This window comes from Rana temporaria, chromosome 4 (assembly GCF_905171775.1).
Source record: "Rana temporaria chromosome 4, aRanTem1.1, whole genome shotgun sequence".
In the NCBI taxonomy this organism is placed as follows: Eukaryota; Metazoa; Chordata; class Amphibia; order Anura; family Ranidae; genus Rana; species Rana temporaria.
In genome coordinates this window covers 321574042-321600675 of record NC_053492.1, presented here as the reverse complement: position 1 = coordinate 321600675, position 26634 = coordinate 321574042, and the positions used below count along the sequence as shown (strand labels likewise).

The window sequence follows — 26634 nt, the reverse complement described above, 5'->3', positions numbered from 1 at the left end:
TAAAGGGTCTTGTTGAATATTCAACAAGACTGTTTCTCCAATCTCTCGCCATCACCCCTCAGCGAGCTTAAAAAGTCACCCTTGAACAAGAAATGTGTTACTGGCAGGATCACCAAGAAAAAAAATAAATGAAAAAAGAAAGCTTTTGCAGCAACTACATGGAAGGACTGCTCTCAATCTGGCCTGTCAGGAGACATAAAAGAAGAGGCGACGGCTCCTAACCTGACTGACATAAAACGGAGATTCTTTGGAAGAGAGGAGCAAGATTTCAAAGCCAGTAATAAGCAGCATAGTGGCCGACAATCAAAACTCATTTCCAGGGACACTTTTTTTTTTTAATGAGCTGGGGAATATCTATCCGCCTTTGCCACTGCATCCATTTTGTTAAATATCTACACGAGCGTATTAGTGACTGCTTCAGCTTGGATACGAGGACCCCCTGTGTGGACAAGCCAGAATTACATCTGATGTGCCTGATACCCCTGCAGGGGCTCTAGGATCTGGTAAGCGGGGACACAAGAGGGGTCACTGAAGTCACCATTTGTCAGCTGAGAGCACTTTTGTCATTTGGAACCACTTTGGAGAATTCATCTTCCTTGGATTTATATTATATTTCTGAACTACATGCCACACAGCTGCAAGTCATATTAACTATGTGTGCTGGTCGCTGACATATATCACTACTGCACTGGACACTTTGGGCCAGATTCACAAAAGGGATATCTATCTATGCGACTGATTCATAGAATCAGTTACGCATAGATAGGCAGAAGATCCGACAGGTGTAATGGACTTACACTGTCGGATCTTAGGATGCAGTACCGCGGCCGCCGCTGGGGGGATTTCGCGTCATAAACCAGCGTCGGGTATGCAAATTAGCAGTTACGGCGATCCACAAAACTTTTTCCCGTCGTTAGGTCGCCGCAAGTGTTAGTTTGCCGTCGCAAAGATAGGGCCCCTTTTACAAAGTGTAAAATTAGTACACCATGTAAAAGTATACCCGTCTTTCCCGCGTCGCTTTTGAATTTTTAAAAAAAAAAAAAAAATTCCCGGCGCAAGTCTTTTTTTCACGTCGCGATTCACAAAACATCGGCGCGTCGTAATTTCGCGCAAAGCACGTCGGGAAATTTGCGTCGGGAGCATGCGCAGTACGTCCGGCGCGGGAGTGCGTCTAATTTAAATGGTACCCGCCCCATTTGAATTGGCCCGCCTTGCGCCGGACGGATTTAGGATACACCGCCGCAAATTTCCAGGTAAGTGCTTTGTGGATCGGGCACTTAGCCCGAAAATTTGCGGCGGTGTAACCTAAATCGGTTACGTTACGCTGCGCCGCCTGGCTGTGAATCTGGCCCTTTATATCTAATAGTAATTTTTTTTATGCACTTTAATGCTGATGGACTTTATTCACTATATTGATGCACTTCAGTTATCTCAGTGTATATTCGCATATGCATATGGTTTATGTGAATAGTTTTTGTGCTGTGATTCACATAGTCAGGCGTTATTAGTTTACACCCTTTGTAATTTAATTATTAGCTTTTTAGGAGGCTTCACTGCACTGTTGGTTAATTGTGTGGAGTAACACTTTTTATTGATGTTTTTTTTCATGTCTGCCTAGACACTATATTCACTGATATTTGCTGAGCACTTAGTGGGAGGTAGCGCCACTACCCCTCCTCTATACATCATATTTGTTTCTATGTAGTTTTTTTAAATGAACCCTTGTTTTGAGGTCTAGCACCCACTTAAGTGAATAGTGCCTTTTTACCCAGAGGTGCATTAGGGTGTGCACTCCCTTATGCATCTTATTTTACTAGAAGAAGGTGGAACTTCCTTGAGGGCTCCGTGTTGCACCATGGACCACTTTTCATATAGTGGTATAGTGGGATGTGTCCGTGTCCGCTCTGCATATGCAGAGCAGACAAGGACATGATATCCACCGCTCTGCTCATTGTGGCCCGCAACCGTTTACCAAGTCGCTTAAGTGGCCCTCGCTCTTCAAAAGGTTGGGCACCCCTGCCTTTGAACAATAAAATCCAGCAGTGACAGGAAATTTGAAAAGGTGCTTAGCAGTGTAAATGATAAGTTGGCTCATAGTGCTTCAGTCAGCTGGCAATAAAAAATCAAGGAAAAAATAAAATAAAAATCCATTGTGGGGTCTTCCCCTCCCAATTCATATCAGGCCATTTGGGTCTGGTATGGGTTTTGAGGGGAACCCCCACGCAAAAAAAAAAAAAAAAACATACCAGGCCGCATGCCCTCAACAACATGGGGGTGCTTTGTTCCCATGATCCCCCCCAAGTGAATGAGTGTGGAGGACATTTTTTTTTTTAAATAAAGGACTTTTGGGTAAAGGAGTAGGGGTACTATGTACTACAGTGGGGTAGGGTGTGAAGGTATCAGAGGATATTTCTTTGGGGGGCAAAGGACATTGCATTGGGGGCAGAGGACACTACAGTGGGGGGGGGGTGAAGGGGACAGAGGGCACTGCATTAGGGGGGGGAAGCGAATACTACAGTGGGGGGGGTGTGAAGGGGACAGGGTACATTGATTTGGGGTGAGGGGGTCTGTGAAGGGGAAGGAGGACACTGCATTGGTGGGGGTGCAGAGGATACTTCAGTGCAGGGAGGAGTCATGTCTGTCTTCCACACGCCATGCACACAGTGTCCTCTTTGGGCATCCTGTTGCTGGCGTGAGTGGCATTCTATTCGTGGCCAGCACATAGGGAAATGTGTCGAACGGTTGTGGGTGGCTTAGGTCATTCCGGCAGGAGGGAGTACCCTTATTTGCTGTGCCAGCGTGATGCTGGGAGGAGCCCGTTTGGTCATGCTGAGCACATAAGGATCCCCTGTTCACTCTGCTAGCTCTCTTGGCAGCATACTGCACAGATCTGTGGATCGCGTTTCTCTGTTGCAGCATTAGGTAATCACCTGGCTGGGCTTTCTGCCTATGCTTTTCAGTGTTTGATTGAAGACAGCATTGGCTGAATTTCATCATTTATCTTATATCCTCTGCACTCTTCTTTTCCTTCTGAGCAGGCATGGCTCTCTTCACTATTTCCACACTTCATTTGTATCGACCTTTCATCTTGGTGTTGGGCTCCAGTTACTGTTCAATACTATTTAACAATATTATATACCTTCATGTATTCACAGTATACCTGGTTTACTCACTTTTACAGCATTGGAGCCAAAATGGTTTTCCTTTTTGATCATTTGTTCTCTGGGAATCACAATGTGCGTTCCGGCTTTCCTGCGGGCCCCTTCCTCAGCTCCCGGAATGAACATTTTAAGCAGCCACCAGTTTTTATGTTCACATGGTTTAGACTTAACTGTGGAGGTGGGTGATCTGGAAAAGGTTAACACTATGCAGCAAAGTCCTTATAAGGAAATTAAATAAACATGGAAGTAAATAAAGTACACACGGTTATCAAAATAAATGTCCAGAATTGGTACTAGGGACCAAAGGTGGGTGATCCCAACAAATAATAAAGGGTAAAAATCCAGTGAAATCAAGTGCAAATAAAAGTCTCACATCCAAAAAGCATGTATTTAAAGGTGCAGTCCTCAATAGCTGTGAGTAATAGGTGATGAAAAAACAGGAAATCCAATATTTCAGGGAAGAGCAAGCTTTGGTGCGCACACCTCTAGTGGTATAGAATGCTCACCTCAAGGCCATAGCACGGATGGCCTGGATACCACTCAAGGTGTACTCAAAGATCCAGCAGGATGAGGGCTAGATGTAGTCTCCACATTGAATGACCATATTGGAAGCAACAAGAAAAAAAAGAGATTTTTAATACAGCTTACCTGTAAAATCTTTTTCTTGGAGTACATCACGGGACACAGAGCGGCATTCATTACTATATGGTTATATGGAGTACCTTCAGGTGTAGACACTGGCAATCTCAAACAGGAAATGCCCCTCCCTATATAACCCCCTCCCATAGGAGGAGTACCTCAGTTTTGTAGCAAGCAGTATGCCTCCCAAAATGGTCCTCAAAAAAGAGGGGTGGGAGCTCTGTGTCCCGTGATGTACTCCAAGAAAAAGATTTTACAGGTAAGCTGTATTAAAAATCTCTTTTTCTTTATCGTACATCACGGGACACAGAGCGGCATTCATTACTATATGGGATGTCCCAAAGCAATGCTTACAATGAGGGGAGGGAGAACATCTCCAAGACAAAAGGATTTAATTTAGAGATATACTCAAATCATAATAAATCCAACTTAGTTGAGAAAAATAAAATTTTTAAATTTAACTCGAACAAGAGGAGCCCCCGGAATCCGAGGGTCTCAAACTGCAGCCTGCAGCACTGCCTGCCCGAAGGCAGTATCAGTATTCCTTCTTACGTCCAACTTGTAGAATTTTGTAAACGTGTGGACAGAAGACCAGGTTGCCGCCTTGCAAACTTGAGCCATAGAGATCTGGTGGTGTGCTGCCCAGGAGGCGCCCATGGCTCTAGTAGAATGAGCCTTTAATGATACTGGAGGAGGCAACCCTTTCAAGCCGTAGGCCTGAGTGATTAATTGCTTAATCCACCTAGAAATGGTGGACTTTGCAGCTGCCTGCCCCTTCTTGGGCCCATCCGGTAGAATGAACAGCACATCTGTCTTCCGGATCTTCTTTGTAGCTTTAAGATAGGCCTTCATGGCCCTGACAATATCCAAGGTATGCAGCAACCCTTCCTTTCTGGAAGTAGGTTTAGGGAAGAAGGATGGTAATACCAAATCCTGGTTCAAATGAAAACTGGATATGACCTTCGGAAGGAAGGAAGGATGAGGGCGGAGAACGACCCTGTCCTTATGAAAAACAAGATATGGTTCCTTACAGGATAAGGCTGCCAGCTCCGAAACTCTTCTTGCGGAAACTATGGCAACCAAAAATACTAACTTCCTTGTCAGTAGAACCAAAGGAATATCAGCCAACGGCTCAAACGGTTGTTTCTGTAAACTTGACAGAACAAGATTTAAATCCCACGGACAAAGCGGGGATTTAACTGGAGGTCTAATACGCAAGACCCCTTGAAGGAAGGTCTTAACCAGCGAGTGGGTGGCCAGCGGCCGCTGAAACCACACTGACAGAGCAGAAATCTGTCCTTTGATTGTGCTTAATGCCAATCCTTTATCCACTCCTAGCTGGAGAAAACTTAATACTCTATCGATGGTAAATTTGCGAGAAAGCCATCGCTTGGACTCACACCAGCCTACATAGGCCTTCCAGACCCTGTAATAAATCACCCTAGAGACCGGTTTCCTGGCTCTGATTAGGGTAGAGATTACTTTCTGAGACAGACCTCTACCCCTGAGAATCAGGGATTCAGCTTCCAGGCCGTCAAATTTAGATGCCGTAAGGCAGGGTGGAGGATCGGACCTTGCGATAGCAGGTCTGGCCGTAGAGGAAGAGTCCAAGGGTCTCCCACTACCATCCTTAAGATTAGTGAGTACCATGCCCTTCTGGGCCATGCTGGAGCTACCAGGATGACTGGTATGTGCTCCACCCGGATCCTGCGCAGCAGGCGGGGTAGTAACTGGAGCGGGGGAAACGCATAAAGAAGTTTGAACTGATGCCAAGGGCAAACCAACGCATCGGTTCCGCAGGCCATCGGATCCCTTGAGCGGGACATGAACCTGTCTAGTTTCTTGTTGAGTCTCGATGCCATGATATCCACGTCCGGCACTCCCCATCTTTGGCAGAGTGCTTGAAAGACTAGTGGATGCAGAGACCATTCCCCCGGCCATAGAGTCTGGCGGCTTAAGAAGTCCGCCTGAAAGTTGTCCACTCCTGGAATGAATATTGCCGATATGCAGGGCACATGAGCCTCTGCCCATAGAAGAATCAAGCTCACCTCTCTCTGAGCGGCTTGACTCCTGGTTCCCCCTTGGTGATTTATGTGTGCCACGGCCGTGGCATTGTCTGATTGAATTCTCACCGGGAACCCCTGCAATTTTGACGTCCAAGCCCTGAGGGCTAGTCGAGCAGCTCTGAGCTCCAAGATGTTGATGGGCAACTGCTTCTCTGGCTTTGCCCAAGTACCTTGGCGAGTGCAACCATCCAAAATTGCTCCCCAGCCCGTCAGGCTGGCGTCTGTGGTCACTATCTTCCAAGCCACTGGGCTGAAAGACCTCCCCTTCAGTAGATTCTGAGGGTCTAACCACCAACACAGACTTTGTCGGACTCTTGATGAGAGCGGCAACGGGATATCCAAGGCCTGTGGCCTTCTGCTCCATGCTGACAGGATGGCTGCCTGTAGGATGCGAGTGTGGCTCTGGGCGTATGGTACCGCCTCGAATGTGGCCACCATCTTGCCTAGTAACCTCATACATAGGCGAATAGTCGGTTCTTTCTTGCTTAGAACCAGTAGGATTAATTCCTTGATGGCTTTTACCTTCCTCAGAGGTAGGAACACTCCTTGTTGTTCTGTGTCTAATCTCATGCCGAGATATTCCAACTGCTTTGTGGGCTGGAAAGCTGACTTTTCTCGATTTAGGACCCAGCCGAACCTCTCGAGGTATTGGACCGTGAGGGCCACTGCTCGCTCCAAGCCGGGAGACGAGTGATCTATGACTAGGAGGTCGTCCAGGTATGCTAGGATCGTGACCCCTTGGATCCTTAGTTTGGCTAGGATTGGAGCTAGGACCTTCGTGAACACCCGGGGGGCCGTAGCCAACCCGAAGGGAAGCGCCACGAATTGGAAGTGACGCGAAGCCACCATGAAGCGTAGATATCTTTGATGTGGCTGATAAATTGGAACATGAAGGTAGGCATCCTTTATGTCTATGGACGCCATGAAGTCGTCCTTCTGGAGTGTGGCAGCTGCTGACCGCACGGATTCCATCCGAAATGAGCGGATCTTTAGATATGCATTTACCATCTTTAGGTCCAAAATTGGCCTGACATCTCCATTGGATTTTGGGATGATGAATAGGTTGGAGTAGAAACCCAGCCCCTGTTCCAGGACTGGTACCTCTACTATTACTTCCTGGGAAAGTAGATGATCTAATGCCGATCTTAATGCGGCTCCCTTTTCCGGATCGTTTGGAATCCTCGACTTCTGGAAATGAGGAGGAGGAAACCTTAGGAAATCTAATTTGTAGCCTGTGGCCACGGAAGACCGTACCCACTCGTCGGGAATGCTGGCTTCCCAAATCTCTGAAAAGAGTCGCAGCCTTCCCCCCACCTTCGTGGGTGGGGGCGCCCCTTCATAAGGTTGGCTTGGGGGCTGGTTTTGCTGGTTTGCGAAACCACTGCCTTTTGCCTCTAACAGCCTGTCCTTGTGATCTGCTGTTGAAGCCGAAGTTTGCTTTTGCAGGAGGCCGTCGATACTGCTTGGCATTAGAGGGCCCCTGCCCAGGGGAATACTGTCGTTTAAATGCAGGTCCCTGAACCTTCTTCTTAGTTGGCAAGAGAGTACTCTTGCCGTTTGAAATGGTCTGAATGTATTTATCTAGGTCTTCTCCGAAGAGTCGTCCTCCATGGAAGGGGAACCCTACCAGGAGCTTCTTGCATGGGGGCTCAGCCTCCCAGCTTTTTAACCATAAGAGTCTTCTCATATGGATAAGGGATAACGATAAACGTGACGCTTGCTGGATAGAATCCTTGATTGCGTCTACCGTAAAACATATGGCCTTAGGGACATCCGAAAATTTTTCTGCCTGCTGGGCCGGAATAAGTTTAAGCATCTGCTTAAATTGATCCGATAATGCTTGAGCGACCCCAATCGCAGCCACAGCTGGCTGTACTACTGCCCCTGCAGTAGTGAAGGAGTTCTTAAGTAGTGCTTCCAAGCGCTTATCAACTGGATCCTTGAACACCTGTATGTTTTCTACAGGGCATGTTAACGATCTGTTAACACATGAGATGGCTGCGTCCACTGCAGGAGTAGCCCATCTTTTGGAAAAATTTTCTTCCATAGGATATAGGACAGAGAACCTTTTAGGTGGTAAGAAGATCTTATCTGGCTTGTTCCAATCTTGGAACAAAATTCCCTCTAATAGAGGATGGATCGGAAACACAGCATTGCTTTGAGGCGCCCTCAGTGAGCCCAAAGCTGAAACCGTCGATACCTGGAGATCTGGTACTGGCAAGTTGAATGTCCTATGGACCAAGTCCGACAATCCTTGAATCCACCAGCTCTCCCTCAGGGAGACTGCCCCAGACTCCTCTGTATCCGGGTCTTCGATCCCTGAACCTACTTGGTCCGTGTCCAAGAGGTCGTCCAATTCCCCTGAGGAAAGGACCTCCTCTTCTGAGGGTCCGCGCTCGGGCGACGGAGATCTATTCCGCTTACTGCCCCGCATAGCTGCGGATATCATTTTTCCCATGCTTTTCTGCATCTCTTTTAAAGAGGTGAGTAATACCTCCTCCGTGACCATCTTAGGGTTGGACTGACCCGCGTCAGCTCCAGCCCCAGATCCCGATGGCCCCAAGGCTCCCTGTAGGGAAAACAGCGGCATACCATGGTACAATACCGAGGTACACCTGCTACCTATTGGTATTTGGAACTATAAAAGTTAATTGTCCAAACACCTGTTTGGGGGATAAAAAAATGCTTCCTCTCCCCTAGATGACTTTTTTTTTTTTTTTTTTTTTTCGTTTTTGTTTCAAATCCAGGAAAGAAAAAACATTCTGTCCCCCTGAGTAGTATTGCAAAGAAAAACTATGAGATGGAAAAGAAACAGCCTATTTCTAGGCTTGACAAAACAGTCCTCTGAAGACTGCAATATCCTTTCTGGCCACTGTGTGTCCTCGGCGCCCCGTGCTGCCGCTCTGGTCTTTCTCCTCAGTTCCAAAGTATTGATGGAACAAACAAGGAAGGGCCGCCCCTTCCTTTAAGCCACTGACCCGCCCTTCCCCCCCAGCAACCTCAAACAGGAAATGCCCCTCCCGACAGGGGGAGGGGGGGGGATTTTGGGAGGAAGGGACCTCTCTGTTCCAGCAAACTGCAGCCTGCAGCCTGGAACCATGAGGAGGTCAGCGTTTTGCCTGCTTGCAGGCTCTGAGGAGGAAGACTGAATGGAGCATCGCCTGGAGGCCTGCAGGTAAGCAAAGCTCTCTGACACACACATATATTTTTATATAACACAGGCCCCACTCAATGCTTTTCCAACACTACAAGGGAGGTCACATCTTATGGGGAATAATACATAGAGAGCCATCCTATCTTTATGATATGTGACTAGTTTGCCAGATGCAGTGCATAACTTTAGGCATGTCCCCTGTGACCCCCCAGAAAAAAACCTGCTAAGAACCAAGTTCCGCAAGTTTTCCCCTCACTTACCTGCTCCATGCCGCAGGACTTTGCCAAGCAAGAGGCCCAATCTTCCCCCATCTCCGTGGGGATGTCTAGACCTTCAGGCCCTGGGTTCCTATGAAGGATCCACTGTCCTGGGCCCATATAGCACCCTGGCAACAGAAAACTTTAGGTACCCAAAGGTTTCTAAGTTCTGGGCCCAGGGTCCAGCTCTCTAAAAAGAAAAGCATTATGGGCTATACCCCAAGGGTTTGGGGTCCGGTTACTGACCACTTTAGCGCTGAGGCTTTTTTGGACAGAACCGGTAGCTCACCTAATCCCAAGGATGCGGAGGCAAGCTAAACCATGACTAACACCTAAGACACTGGCGTAAAAACTGAGGTACTCCTCCTATGGGAGGGGGTTATATAGGGAGGGGCATTTCCTGTTTGAGATTGCCAGTGTCTACACCTGAAGGTACTCCATATAACCATATAGTAATGAATGCCGCTCTGTGTCCCGTGATGTACGATAAAGAAAAGAGGAAGATATTGGCGTAATACTGGAAGCAAGGTCCTAAAAAACGATCAATCACATGCACATGCACTCACATGGAGGCCGTGAGCAGTGGGCCTATCTCCTACGAACGGCGAGTTTGTGCGACCCAGTCTGTGATTTTGATTGTATGCTGATCCTCTCTCTTTGGCCTCCACCTAAACGTCCACGGATACTGGCACTTAAAATGCTCAGCAGGTATAGATGGGCAAAGAGAGAAGAAGGCACATAGTACAGCTCCGCTTCAAAAGTATTTAATATAAAAACATATAAAAAACTCACATTTAAAATGTCAGGAAAATCCAAACAAAACAAGCTCATATCTCTCCCTTCAGAGTGTGTGAGGTCTAGTACTTCCTGTCCCTACGCAAGGCATCACATCACGTGACTTCATCAGGTGATTGAGATTGCTGCTCGTTTTGTTTGGATTTTCCTGACATTTTAAATGTGAGTTTTTTATATGTTTTTATATTAAATACTTTTGAAGTGGAGCTGTACTATGTGAAAAAGTATATATAACGTGTTTAAACCAATAAACCAAAAATTATATATAAAACAGCGCTCAAGTGTGTGTGATCCACACTGTGATGAATAATAAATAATAATAATCCAAATATAAATGCAAATGAGTCAAAAGCCTGTGATAATATGATATGTGTGTGGGAGGACCCCCTCACACACCCGCCATTGCCACCCGGGGCATGGAGAAAGATGGCAGATTGCCTCTGGGGGAGGCCTGCCTACTCCCAACTCCTGCAGTCCGGCTCCTCTCTCGAGTACACGCACAAAATACACTAAAAAAAAAAAAAAAAAAAGCCTGTGATAAAAGTGTTCATAGAAAAACAAAGTTCATGGAAGAGCGAAAAGGAAAAACACTTCTTTCTCTCCTTCAAGGTGTAAAATCTTCAAAACATATTCAAAGAAATCTTCCACCACACCCGATGTGAAAAAATAGTGAATCCTCCACCAATAGAAATGGCCACTCACCGGAACTATATGCCTAGCACTCTCGTGTTTTGGCACAGTAGCTTTATTATAGTTAGTTTACATCAGCAGGCGAGCTTCCGTTCCCAGACAGGTGGACAAGTAAGATCCTCATAAATGAAGAAAGTGTGACATAGTGTAAAACCGTAAAAGTAATTTAATCACAAACCACAAGCAAAATCTTCAAAAGATGCACTCACACAATGCCAAAATTAAAAAGCGTGATAAATACACAGCAAAGATTCCTCTGTATTGTGCGGCTGAAATGCAACGGTCTCGGCGAACCCAGAAAATAAAACTCAGGCAACTCACACCACTCGATCCCCACACTGTGTTGGAAGTGAAATTGAAGCTGGCGTGAACGAAAAACCGAACGCCGGTCACTGGCGAACAAACAGGCAATTGGCCTATCTTCTCACGTTTGCAATTGGTCACTGATCAGATGATAACCAAGCTTCCGACATGTTTCGTCGTAAAATTTTACTTATTCAGGGAATGAGTTAATACATCTGAGATTCACTGTTTAAATAATGGTGGATACACTTAAAAAATTAAGAAGGAACATGATTCACCTGTGTACTGGCTCCAATGTTGGGTGTCACCTGTGCACTGGCTCCAATGTTAGGTGTCATTTCCTGTGCGACGTTTCTGGGGGTTGGTGAGTAAGCCAATAGGAAATCTTAATCATCCATCCATCATAATTGAGGGCCCAGAGACATTCATCACTGCTAGGATGCGTGTCTCCCATCTAGCAGATTCTTCCAATCACCATAGCTGGTGTATATGGACGGAATTCTGTCAGTTAAAATCGCGATGTGTGGGCGGAAGTGAGTCATTGTGAGACTCACAGGGTGGGCGGAAGTCCATAGCCACAACATCTCCTCTGGGAGATGATGCAGTGTCAGCAGAGAAGGTCATGCTGTCTTGCCTCATATTTATTTAAACTCTACAATCGTCAGATGCTGCAGAGGGGGACACATCCCATGCAGCAACCAGCGATACAAACAACACTCCTACCGGTGCATTTTCAGCCAAAATAAATACATCCGATCACAGTATTAGGCATATATAAACAATATAAAATAAATATAAAAGACTGCACATTTCTATAAAACATGGATGATAAATATGGAAACAAATGTCAATAATTAAGACATTAATGGTAATACCAAATGTTGAACAACATTATGTATATATAAGGAATGTTACTAAAAAATACAATAAAAGTCAATAAGATAAAAAAACAAGGAAAGTCATGGGTAATATGCCCAAACTAGACCATATATATAAAAAGAGCCGGAAATATATCATGAGGAAAACTAAAAAGCCCGGAAAAAATATGTATAGTTTTATATGAATCCCACAACAGCTGGAGGGCCCAACTAACAATGAAGGGGAAAATGTTTTATTCCTAAAATTATTAATTAAGGACACACTCAAGGTTAAGGCCAAGGGGTAAACAACCCCTCCTAGATGAATAAGACTACAATACAGAGTGAAAATTCAGTCAAAAACGTCCATTTAGGAATTATTGATAAAACTATTCACGTCTAGTTTGATGTTCATCCCCCGCGGAAAAGACTTTTGAGGGCGAATAATCCAGGACGTCTCTCGCTGTGACAGATCCCTTACCCTATTGGACCCTCTCCAATTTGGATAAACACAGTCGATCCCACAAAATTGAGCAAGTGTGGGGTCCTGGCTGTGCTTCTCCTTAAAATGGACAGAGACACTATGGTATTTATAACCCTTCCTTATATTGGCCAAGTGCTCTGATATTCTTATCCTGAGTAAACGTTTTGTTCTGCCAACATAAAGGAGGCCGCAAGGGCACCAAAGGAGGTATACTACGTGCGATGAATTGCACGCCGTAAATTCCTTCAATTCAAAGGTCTTACCATCACTTCCCTGTATTTCCTTAATTCCCCTGTTGTGTATTTTGTGTAATTCCCCTGTTGTGTAGAGCTGTACTATGTGCCTTCTTCTCTCTTTGCCCATCTATACCTACTGAGCATTTTAAGTGCCAGTATCCGTGGACGTTTAGGTGGAGGCCAAAGAGAGAGGATCAGCATACAATCAAGATCACAGACTGGGTCGCACGAACTCGCCGTTCGTAGGAGATAGGCCCACTGCTCACGGCCTCCATGTGAGTGCATGTGCATGTGATTGATCGTTTTTTAGGACCTTGCTTCCAGTATTACGCCATATCTTCCTCTTTTTTCTTGTTGCTTCCAATATGGTCATTCAATGTGGAGACTACATCTAGCCCTCATCCTGCTGGATCTTTGAGTACACCTTGAGTGGTATCCATGGCCTTGAGGTGAGCATTCTATACCACTAGAGGTGTGCGCACCAAAGCTTGCTCTTCCCTGAAATATTGGATTTCCTGGTTTTTCATCACCTATTACTCACAGCTATTGAGGACTGCACCTTTAAATACATGCTTTTTGGATGTGAGACTTTTATTTGCACTTGATTTCACTGGATTTTTACCCTTTATTATTTGTTGGGATCACCCACCTTTGGTCCCTAGTACCAATTCTGGACATTTATTTTGATAACCGTGTGTACTTTATTTACTTCCATGTTTATTTAATTTCCTTATAAGGACTTTGCTGCATAGTGTTAACCTTTTCCAGATCACCCACCTCCACAGTTCAGATTTTACACTGCTTGTAGAGTTCACCCCGCCCAATTGGTGGGACTTATTTTTAGTTTTGTTTTTTTGTTTGTTGCTTTTTGCCTTATCCCTCCATACCCACACAGCGCAGTTATAATTACTTATTTCATTTGCTTTCACTTTTGGCTAGGACCAATTTTAGGTAACTGCAGCAGTGCCCCCTAGGTTAAGAATATCGATAGCGCGAGAGCCCTTCCATTGCATGGTTTAGACTTAATCGACATGTAAGATCTTAGTGGGATGAGTTCATGTCTTCCCTCCTTTACACATACAGTCTCCCTTGTGTTTGGGAGTAACATTGGACCATTTCATTTTATGTATGCTTTTTTACAGACATTGGTGCACTCGCCCCTGATTATGTGGTAGGAAACAACGAAACGTGTACCTGGCAAATTTGGGTTTACCATTTTCTTTTTAGATGTTTTTATTTCATCCTCTCCCAAGTTACTCCACCATGTTTCTTTTTAAGCAATTCTTTATGATGGACAACCGTCTTATACCTCAATATGTAATCTGTAAGTTTCTATGATTGTTTTTAGGACTATCAGGCTAATAATATGTGATTGATATGCTTGTTTACCATGCATGTACTTATTTTGCCATGTCATGTTTTTAAATCTATTGAATAAAACATGTCTTCTAACATTGACTCATCTTTTAGCCATGCTAGACCTACCTCATTTAAAGTCCCAACCCCTCTTTTTCTTGCAGTATGAGAACAGCTGTGGAGCTTGCACCTTCAAGTCAGTGTCAAATTCCATTTGTCTCTCCTGAAAGGCTAACTTTTAAAGAAACATTGTCCCACAACAAAACCATACTTGCCTTATTGGTTCGTCTGTAAAGTCTAGGGACTTCGAGGGTGCCTTTCAAGTAAACCAGGCAGGATTCACCAAGGTCCAGAGAGATTCTGTCATTTATGACCAAAAGAGGTGCCGATAATGAGGTGAAATGGTCTTCCAATGCGCCTAGAAATATATGGGTCCAAAATAAAATAGAATACTGGTCACTTAAAGTGTAAACCCCACTAATGAACTTATCTTAATAGCCTAATTTTGGTTAAATATACAATTGAATTTTTTTTATGTCTCTTTAAAAAGCGCAAAGAAAAAATACCCGTTTATTCTGCCAGAAATGTTATGAGCCGACATCTTGGGGCTCACTACTGCTTGGAACAATGTAACTGATAGAGGGCTGTGCCTACTACAAAAAATCTTCTCCTGTGTTATGGAGAAAAGGAGAGAGAATGGTACTCTGCATTTTGGCCCTAGGACTACACTTCTCCTCCATAGTTATTGTAAGGTAAGTCTTGTCACCCTTGGACAGGTAGTGTTACGGACAGGATTACTAGGCAAAATTAAAAGAAAAAAAGTCAAAAAGGAAGAAAACGAATGCAGTCACCACATAGAAGGACTGAAACTGCAATGTTACATATTTGTTACTGGGTTTAGACATGCTTTAGTTTCACAAAACACATTTAAAATGCAAAAGGCAATTTTTACAGCAAGCAACAAGATTTAACAGATTTTTAATGTGGGATATGTGATAACCCAATTACAAGATGAAGATTGTTACCATGGTAACAGGAAGAAATACCTTTGAGTGGAAAAAATGGCTTGCTAAAGACTAAAAATGTGAGATAAATTAAAATCCATTTCCATTCTTTGTTTTGTTTAGTTTTGAATGAGGTAAGGAAGGGTCACTGGGACTGGAAAACAGACCGCAATAAGAAACAGAAAAAAGCTCTAACCCTTACCTAACCCTACCACAATAAACTGGTCAGAAAGGCTCGGCAGACTCAAATAGCAGCTTGTTAACACATGCTGCCAAAACCAGGATCTTAAGAGGCCTGTATATACACCTGGTATAACTAAAATGTGAGTAGAAGCCCAGGTTGCAGCCTTGAAAATCTTATTCCTGATGCTATAAAGCCCATGAAACACTAACAGATCTGGTAAAGTGTGGCTTAACAGGGAAGGGAGCCTATCCTTCAGACTGATAAGTTTTCTGATCCACCTAGCAATAGTAATGCAAGAGGCATGGAGACCACAGGAACATTCAGGAAGCATAAAAGAGGAAATCCAATAGCCTAAACGAGGCAGAAGGGAAACTCTTATAGTGCACACGTCTTAAAGCGGGGTTCACCTGAATTTATTTTTTACAAGCCAGCAGCTACAAATACAGCAGCTGCTGACTTTAAAAAAATTAACACTTACCCGTCCAAGTTGCCCGCAACGTCAGCAGCCGAAGCCAATCGGTAGCTTGGCTCTTGGCTTCCCCCCGCCGCCATCCTCGGTAAGGGAATCGGGAAGTGAAGCGCTGCGGCTTCACTGCCCGGTTCTCTACTGCGCATTCACGAGTCGCGCTGTGCAGTCCCCGCTGTGTTCTGAGAGCCAAATGTTTCCCAGAACGTGGAGGGGCTGGACTCCCGCGGAACTCTATACCTGGAAGTGGTGCAAATACCTGTCTTATAGAGGTATCTGCACCCCCTCCCCCCTGAAAGGTGTCAAATGTGACACCGGAGGAGGGGAGGATTCCGAAACCCACTTTTGGGTGAACCTCCGCTTTAAGCTCGCTCTTCAGCTCTCTCTCGCTCTTCATCTCTCTCGCTCGCTCTTCATCTCTCTCGCTTGCTCGCTCTTCATCTCTCCCACTCTCTTCATCTCTCTCTTCATCCATCTCTCTCGCTCTCTCTTCATCTCTCTCGCTCTCTTCATCTCTATCTCTCTCACACGCTCTTCATTTCTCTCTCTCGCGCTCTCTCTCCATCACGCTCTCTCCACATTGTAATCGAATTATAAAAAGTTTACTTTTTTTTTTAAATATTGTAAAATTTTATATATAAATAAAAAAATTCTATATTTTCATAATTTTTTGTTGTGTGCGTAATAAAAAAAAACCATAATATATATATATATACCATTATTATAACATATAGTGTGTGTGTGTATATATATATATATATATATATATTATACCATTATTATAACATATAGTGTGTATATATATATACAGTGAGGAAAATAAGTATTTGAACACCCTGCTATTTTGCAAGTTCTCCCACTTGGAAATCATGGAGGGGTCTGAAATTGTCATCGTAGGTGCATGTCCACTGTGAGAGACATAATCAAAAAAAAAAATCCAGAAATCACAATTTATGATTTTTTTAACTATTTATTTGTATGATACAGCTGCAAATAAGTATTTGAACACCTGAGAAAATCAATGTTAATATTTGGTACAGTAGCCTTTGTTTGCAATTACAGAGGTCAAACGTTTCTTGTAGTTTTTCACCAGGTTTGCACACACTGGAGGAGGGATTTTGGCCCACTCCTCCACACAGATCTTCTCTAGATCAGTCAGGTTTCTGGGCTGTCGCTGAGAAACACGGAGTTTGAGCTCCCTCCAAAGATTCTCTATTGGGTTTAGGTCTGGAGACTGGCTAGGCCACGCCAGAACCTTGATATCCTTCTTACAGAACCACTCCTTGGTTATCCTGGCTGTGTGCTTCGGGTCATTGTCATGTTGGAAGACCCAGCCTCGACCCATCTTCAAAGCTCTAACTGAGGGAAGGAGGTTGTTGCCCAAAATCTTGCAATACATTGGCCCCGGTCATCCTCTCCTTAATACAGTGCAGTCGCCCTGTCCCATGTGCAGAAAAACACCCCCAAAGCATGATGCTACCACCCCCATGCTTCACAGTAGGGATGGTGTTCTTGGGATGGTACTCATCATTCTTCTTCCTCCAAACACGGTTAGTGGAATTATGACCAAAAAGTTCTATTTTGGTCTCATCTGACCACATGACTTTCTCCCATGACTCCTCTGGATCATCCAAATGGTCATTGGCAAACTTAAGACGGGCCTTGACATGTGCTGGTTTAAGCAGGGGAACCTTCCGTGCCATGCATGATTTCAAACCATGACGTCTTAGTGTATTACCAACAGTAACCTTGGAAACGGTGGTCCCAGCTCTTTTCAGGTCATTGACCAGCTCCTCCCGTGTAGTCCTGGGCTGATTTCTCACCTTTCTTAGGATCATTGAGACCCCACGAGGTGAGATTTTGCATGGAGCCCCAGTCCGAGGGAGATTGACAGTCATGTTTAGCTTCTTCCATTTTCTAATGATTGCTCCAACAGTGGACCTTTTTTCACCAAGCTGCTTGGCAATTTCCCCGTAGCCCTTTCCAGCCTTGTGGAGGTGTACAATTTTGTCTCTAGTGTCTTTGGACAGCTCTTTGGTCTTGGCCATGTTAGTAGTTGGATTCTTACTGATTGTATGGGGTGGACAGGTGTCTTTATGCAGCTAATGACCTCAAACAGGTGCATCTAATTTAGGATAATAAATGGAGTGGAGGTGGAGATTTTAAAGGCAGACTAACAGGTCTTTGAGGGTCAGAATTCTAGCTGATAGACATGCGTTCAAATACATATTTGCAGCTGTATCATACAAATAAATAGTTAAAAAATCATAAATTGTGATTTCTGGATTTTTTTTTTTGATTATGTCTCTCACAGTGGACATGCACCTACGATGACAATTTCAGACCCCTCCATGATTTCCAAGTGGGAGAACTTGCAAAATAGCAGGGTGTTCAAATACTTATTTTCCTCACTGTATATATATATATATATATATATATATATATATATATATATATATACACACACACACACACACACACACACACACACAGTACAGACCAAAGGTTTGGACACACCTTCTCATTCAAAGAGTTTTCTTTATTTTCATGACTATGAAAATTGTAGATTCACACTGAAGGCATCAAAACTATGAATTAACACATGTGGAATTATACATAACAAACAAGTGTGAAACAACTGAAAATATATTTCATATTCTAGGTTCTTCAAAGTAGCCACCTTTTGCAGCAGACACATCTCTAGAACTGTTAAGAGGAGACTGTGTGAATCAGGCCTTCATGGTAGAATATCTGCTAGGAAACCACTGCTAAAGAAAGGCAACAAGCAGAAGAGACTTGTTTGGGCTAAAGAACACAAGGAATGGACATTAGACCAGTGGAAATCTGTGCTTTGGTCTGATGAGTCCAAACTTGAGATCTTTGGTTCCAACCCCCGTGTCTTTGTGCGACGCAGAAAAGGTGAACGGATGGACTCTACATGCCTGGTTCCCACCGTGACGCATGGAGGAGGTGTGATGGTGTGGGGGTGCTTTGCTGGTGACACTGTTGGGGATTTATTTAAAATTGAAGGCATACTGAACCAGCATGGCTACCACAGCATCTTGCAGCGGCATGCTATTCCATCCGGTTTGCGTTTAGTTGGACCATCATTTATTTTTCAACAGGACAATGACCCCAAACACACCTCCAGGCTGTGTAAGGGCTATTTGACCAAGAAGGAGAGTGATGGGGTGCTGCGCCAGGTGACTACCTCTTGAAGCTCATCAAGAGAATGCCAAGAGTGTGCCAAGCACTAATCAAAGCAAAAGGTGGCTACTTTGAAGAACCTAGAATATGAAATATATTTTCAGTTGTTTCACACTTTTTTGTTATGTATAATTCCACATGTGTTAATTCATAGTTTTGATGCCTTCAGTGTGAATCTACAATTTTCATAGTCATGAAAATAAAGAAAACTCTTTGAATGAAAAGGTGTGTCGTCCAAACTTTTGGTCTGTACTGTATATATATTTATATTATCTTGTTATGTAGATATATCTGCACAGAAACAAATTTAGTTTACAATTGGGATATTTTTAAAGCTTTTATCTTTTTAGCAGCAGATGTCTATTTCTAGAATAATATTCCTTCCACATACTGGAGGGAGGAGGGGAGGAAATGTTTACATAAATCGGGGGCGGTAACTTGCTTTGACACTGGAGAGAAAGGGAAACATGAAACTAAAACCTATTACACTGCTTGTGCAGCACTGAGCATGTGCGAGATTTGTCTGAAATCCAGGAAGACATAAACCCGGATTCACAAAGCACTTGCGCCGCGTAAGTGCAAATATGCGCCGTCGTATCTATGCGCCGGATTTAGAAACTAAGATACGCCTGAAAATAGCCTTTATCCGACCGACGTAACTTGCCTACACCGGCGTAGAGTGGGCGCATATTTACGCTGGACGTATTTGGCGCTCCCATTGATTTTCTATTCACATATGCAAATGAGGGAGATACGCCGATTCACGAACGTCCGTCCGTCTGACGCAGTGCGCGTAAAGTCATACGTCCGGCGTAAAGTTATGCCCCATAAATTCATTTTTTTATTTTAACACTTTATTTTACATATTTTTTTTTTGATCACTTTTATTTCCTATTACAAGGAATGTAAACATCCCTTGTAATAGGAATCACTGTGACAGGTCCTCTTTATGGAGAGATGCGGGGTCAATAAGACCCCACATCTCTCCTTCAGGCTTACAAGCATTAGATCTGTGAAAAAAATTCACTGATCTAATGCCGACAGCCGCGATTGCGGCTTTGTTTACTTCCGGGTACCGGGCGTGACGTCATAATGTCGCGCCTGGACCTCTGACGGTCATAGAGATGACTGGTGACCATCTGGTCACCAGTCATTTCGATGCTTTCCCAGCGAACGCCGGCCGGTTTGCTCTCCGGGCTCCCGATGGCACGGGAGAGCCCGGAGAAGCACGGAATGGAGACGGGAGGGGGGACGTCCCCTCCCGCAGCCTATAAGAACGATCAAGTGGCGGAACTGCCGCTTTGACCATTCTTATCGTGCACAGAATCGCCGGCTGAAGACGGTGATATCTGAATGATGCCTGTAGCTGCAGGCATCATTCAGATATCACCACACAAAGCCGAGGACGTCCATGGACGTCAAGTGGTTAATGAAGTCAAGTTCATTCATGTGCCGGTGGTATTTAATTTGTCCCAGTGGAACATGGCTAAATTCGGCTCATGTGCCCGGACAAATGTGTCTGTTTTACTCTTCCTTGCTGGTAGATTGGATTGCCTCCCATGCAAGTCGAACTCGGGATCCATTTGCAGAACCAAACCTCCCTCCCCACAGGGGCATTTTCAGATCCAGAAAGTTAAAGGGCTTGGACAGCATACTTGCGTCCATCCCAGGACTTTTTGGATCTGGCATGTCAATTTGGAACAGAGTCAATTTGTCAGCGATTCGCAGGCATATCGGAAATTTTGAACAGAAAGAGGGTCGGCAAGTTTGTAGAGGAGGAAAGGTTTATGGTTTATAACATGAAAGACATTGCCCAGTTGTTTGAAAAGACAACAGAAAATAAACAAAATCATAAATATAAATAATCAGAAAGCTAGAGGGGATGGTATTGGCAAAGAGGCAATATGCACAGCGTATTCCACAATTCGAAATATAGGGATAGTGACACCACACCCAAATAGAGGGTCATTTTCTAGCAAGAATAGCCAGTCACTGTGCACCTACCGTGACCTAATGTATGTGTTGTTCACCATGTCACTGCCAGTGTTCCATCCACAAGAAGACTACTTTAACACAATGGCATCCATACTCTCCCTCGGTTCCTCGAAAATGACATGTTCAAGGAAAGGTTGCACCTCCCCAAAATGCTCATTCAAGTTCAAGGGCGATGGAAAGCACCACACACTGCCTGCTTCACTGTCAAAGACAATAGGTACTTATGCCGTTATGATGTGTTCGAAATTCACACCCCAGTCTGTGGTCTAAGCAATGACCCGGATCCCACATCCAAAGTAGCAAGGGACCTCCAACCGGAAAGTCCACGTCAATCATCTCAAGAAACCTGGCCAACTGCCCAGTGAAGTTGTCAAAATGGAGAACACCAAGCACAAGGGTCACCTACCACATGGATGGACTGTACTGTGTCGTTACCAATCACCAGACATTTCTCTATGGGGGTCAGTCATGTCCAATACCCAATCCAAATTTTTGCTTCATTCCACACGAGTACACTATTATTGGGGAAACTGTAGTAACCCCCATACCAGTGTTAACAGAATACTATATCACTGAGAGTACCCCTGATGTCCCAGATCCTATAACATACATACCCCATTTTGATATAAAAATTGATACTCTGTCAGTAAACCTTCTCAATCTGCTTGCAAGGAAGGATACCCATACAATTCAAATTAGTAATGATATAGTGAAAACAGGGACAAGGTTGAATGAACGTTTACATCATGGGTCTTCAAACTACGGCCCTCCAGTTGTTCAGGAACTACAATTCCCATCATGCCCTAGTCATGTATGTGAAAGTCAGTGTGTTACAATGCCTCATGGGATGTGTAGTTCTACAACAGCTGGAGGGCCGTAGTTTGAGGATCCCTGGTTTACATGATGGGGATTTCAGCTTAGTCCCCACTAGGACCTGGGTGAATATGGGAATAAAAGGTCTTCTCATATTGCAGTGTGGGGTACTGTTATTTATGACCGGCATGGTGTTATATCTTGGCCGACTTCTAACATGGCAGAGGGAGAAACTTAAATGAATGGAGATTAGACAAACAATTACTCAATTGAGTGTGGCCTTGTCACATCTGTCTCAACTTGCCACAAGGGGTCATCTGTTGCCTTATGAGGAGTTTATGAGTAATCTCCATTAGCAACTGGGAATATTTGTATATATATCAAAGGAAAAAGGTTGTTGCGCTAAAATAAAAAATCTAAACAGTAAAATTTGAAGAAAAATGAAATTATGGAGCCAGTATCCCAAATCAATGCGAGACTAAAAAAGAGGATAATTTCAGTCCTAATGCATCCACAAAAATAAAGTTCATATAGGAGTAGCAATGTTGAGGAGCAAATGAAGAAAAACACCTTGAACCAGTAAAAATTGGAGGCTTACCAGATGGCAAGCAGTGTGTGCTTGCGACTGCAAACCCCAGTCAAGGCCTTTAAATTGATCCTCGCAGGGGAAGATGGAAAAGGAAGAGGATTCTTGAAGTCTCCACCGGAAGCCAAATTAATGAGCCGTATCATAGGAAAAAATATTTCAATGGTGAAGTACGTTTGATCAGCACACATATAGGTAAAAAGTGACTTTAAGTACCACCATCACCAGCACCCTATAAATAGGAGGCTTACCAGAACAAGTAAGAACAACAGCAAGTGGCTAAAACCCTAGCCTGGGCCTTTGATTCCTGGGCTGTAATGATAGTCCTACGTGTCCTCCGTGTTCAATGGGTACATAGAGGGAGTGATAGAGCCCACATAGTGAAGTTCGTTAAACAATGCGTTTAATAATTAAAAAATTGCACTTACAGAGTCAATGGAAATAAAAACAGAGAGAAGCCGGCCGGCTCGGAACAAACGCCCGTCCACTCTACACAACACGTCCTGCGTCAGCACGCTACCTTCCCGACGCGCGTTTCGTCATAAAATGACGTCATCTGGGGCACGGGCGACGTGCTGACACATCGCAATAAATACATACCAACAGAGCCAAGCCTCGATCTGATTCTATGGGCCAATTAACCGCTCATGGTGGCTGCGCTGGGACAAAATAGGTTTGGAAAAATCCAAATGACACAGGCCCTCATGTGGTTGAATAAGATAAAACAACCAGAGCCTGTATAGGTTTAAACTGAACTTATATATAAAGAATTAGCAAGCCATCTTGTGGACAAAATGAATATGACAACAAGAGCTTCTAAAAAGTATAATTAAGGAATATCAACATAAAAAAGGGGGGGCGTTTATCTTAAAACAAGATCATTTAGCCTTTCCAAAAATACTGAGTCTCTTCTTATATAATTAGAGGAGAATATATACATGCTCTAAAACTTAAAATAGGGCATAAAAAATTACAAAAATATGTATTCAAAAAACTTTGTGTTTTAATTGAACATTGTGAAAAGTGCATAAAAAACCTAGATTCAGAGCATAAATATTTAAAATGCAAGCAAAATCTAGGATAGGTGAAGAATAAAAATTACCGAAATAAATATAGATTAATTAGATTATTATGATAAAAATAATGTGAGATATTAAATAATTTTGATTATGATATGCTTACAAAAATTAGGAAGCATAAATATTTATATAGTGAAAAAATATATAAAAAATATATAAAAACGTAATATTTGATCATAAGTGAATGTGAATAATAGTGATTCTACAAAAATTATTAATGTAGAATTATGTAAAAATGTGAAAAATAGAAAATGTGGACAAAAATTATATATAAGACTCCAAGAGATGAAAAAAAGTTTAAAAATATAAAGAAAAAATTGAAAAAGGCCCATTAATGACCAGCTTCAACTGGAAAAACTGAATATATCTAAAATCATGTATCCAATTAAAAAATGTATATATAGACCCAGTTAGAGGCCAATATAAGGGTCCACCCATAATTCAGATCGAGTTCACAGAGATATGATGGACCATACAATAAACATAAAAGAAATATCAAGAGTCGTCGATAAAAGCGTTGACATCAACCTCAATATTGAGACCATATGGGGTGTAACTTTTAATTTTATGTACCCATAGCATTTCTGATCTAGAGATGCTCCTCACTAATGGGCTACCACGCCAATGGGGACTATATCTATCAATCCCCAAGAAAATTGTCTTTGAGGGGTCCCTATTATGTGCTAAGCAGTAGTGCTTAGACACTGAGTGGTTCAAAAAACCAGCTAAAATATTTGTGATATGCTCGTTGAGTCTTACTGATAGGGCTCTCTTGGTTCTACCCACATATTGGAGCCCGCAAGGACATTGCAACAAATAAACCACCCCCTCAGTCGCACATGTGATGAAGGGTTTGATAGTGTGTTGTTCGCCTGTGACCGTAGAAGTGAAATTATGCGTTCTTCTATGCATACAGCCACTAAGCGAACACACCCGACATTTCCTACACTGGTAAAAACCAGTGAAGGAATTGAGGAAGGTGGTTTTAATGATAGGTGGTTCAAGAACATTAGGAGCCAATTTATGTCTCAAGGCCGAACCACCCTTGAATATCACCTGAGGGTTGTCAGGCAAGATAGGGCCTAATATTGGATCATTCTTAAGAATGTACCAATGTTTTTTGAGCAGCTTTTTCACGCTAAAATGCTGGGTGGAGAAGGTGGTGATAAAAGGGACAACAGGCAATCTGCTGGTGTCTCGTGGTTTGATCTCAAGTAGATGGGCTCTATCAACAGTCTTAACTTCCTCAAGTGTGGATGTCAGAGAGCTCAAACTATACCCCTTTTCCAGAAATCTCTTGGTTAAAATAGCTGATTGTTCCAAGAAGTCGGTCTCATTAGAGCAATTGCGTTTAATACGCAAAAATTGGCTTTTTGGCACCGACTTCAGCCAAGAGTCATGGTGGCAGCTGTCAGTGGGGATGTAAGAATTCCTATCTGTACCTTTAAAATAAGTACTCGTACAAAAAACCCCTGCCTGAACTGAAATTGTGAGGTCCAGGAAGTTAATACTAGATTGGCTAGTCTCAAAATTAAGGTGGATACCCCTAGTATTGATGTTAAGAAATGTCATAAAGGACTGGAGTTCGACAAGGGGACCATCCCATAGGAGGAGGATGTCGTCAATGTACCTGGCCCACAACTTGAGTTGGGGAGGTTGGCAAACATAGACGACATCCTCCTCCCACATGGCCATAAACAAATTGGCCAGACTAGGGGCATATTTTGCCCCCATCGCCACACCTCTATCTTGCCGGTAGAACTGGTTTTGAAACCAGAAATAGTTTCTAGTCGCAGCAAAGTGTAAGAGTTCAAGTATGAAGAAAATTTGCTCGTCAAAAAGGCCGGAATCACGTCTAAGATAGTATTCAACTGCTGACAGACCTAAATCATGAGGAATCACTGTGTACAGTGACGTTACGTCAGCAGTAACTAGCCACATGTTTTCAGTAGGTGTAAGGCTAGATAATAAATTAATAACGTGCCGGGAATCCTTTAAATGAGACGGCATCTTCGAAACTAGCGGTTGTAGAAAAAAATCAATATACCTGCCCACCCGGGATGTGAGGGAATCTATCCCACTCACAATAGGACGTCCCGGGGGGCAGGTAAGATTTTTGTGGATTTTCGGTAAATAATATATGACTGGTGTTCTTGGAGCCTTTGGTATAAGATGGAGTTTCTCTTTTTTATTAAGAATACCCTCTTTATAACCCTTGGAGATAAGTTTATCAAGTTGTTTAAGATAGGAATGTTTTGGATCGCAAGCTAGAGGTGTATAGGTATCCCTATCACCCAATATTTTATACATCTCAAGAAGATAGTCTGTCCTATTGAGGATAACAATGCCTCCTCCCTTGTCCACAGGTCTAATGACGATCTGCTTGTTTTCACATAAGGAGTCAAGGCCAGTTTTAAGGATATGGTTAGACTGTATCCTTTTAATGGGAAGCCTGTCCAAGTCCTTGAGGACAATGTCCCTAAAGACTTTGATAGAAGGAGCCATAGTGCCTGGAGGATTATATAAAGAGGCATTAGAAAGGCCTGTATGTGAGAAGCCACTAGTAGTAGATTGATCATGGGCAATGGGGTTAGATAGCATATATCTTTTAATATTTAGTTTACGAATAAACTTATGCGTGTCCATGTAAGTTTCAAATTTATTTAGTTTACGTGGCAACACAAACTTCAACCCTTTGTCTAGAATAGATTGCTCAGCTTTATTGAGGATAACAGTGCTAAGATTAAAGATACCTGAGGGGGTTAGATTCTTTGTCTTTTTTTATCGTAACCTTCTTCCCCCTCTGACTCCTCTAGGAGGTCTCCGGCTCGTTTGATGCCCTGGCTGGGTCTGTGAAAACCCCACTGTTGGGGGTCCTGACCAAAAGAACCTTCCTCAATTCCTTCACTGGTTTTTACCAGTGTAGGAAATGTCGGGTGTGTTCGCTTAGTGGCTGTATGCATAGAAGAACGCATAATTTCACTTCTACGGTCACAGGCGAACAACACACTATCAAACCCTTCATCACATGTGCGACTGAGGGGGCGGTTTATTTGTTGCAATGTCCTTGCGGGCTCCAATATGTGGGTAGAACCAAGAGAGCCCTATCAGTAAGACTCAACGAGCATATCACAAATATTTTAGCTGGTTTTTTGAACCACTCAGTGTCTAAGCACTACTGCTTAGCACATAATAGGGACCCCTCAAAGACAATTTTCTTGGGGATTGATAGATATAGTCCCCATTGGCGTGGTAGCCCATTAGTGAGGAGCATCTCTAGATCAGAAATGCTATGGGTACAT

At 43.4% G+C, this 26634-nt stretch overlaps 1 protein-coding gene across 1 annotated transcript in view; it reads right to left on the bottom strand.

Moving 5' to 3' along the window:
* COG2 (component of oligomeric golgi complex 2) overlaps positions 1 to 26634 on the bottom strand; it is a 240942-nt gene that overhangs the window by 35248 nt on the left and 179060 nt on the right. The window contains 1 exon segment of the mRNA XM_040347789.1: positions 14274 to 14416. Coding sequence (XP_040203723.1) covers positions 14274 to 14416 — 143 coding nt within the window.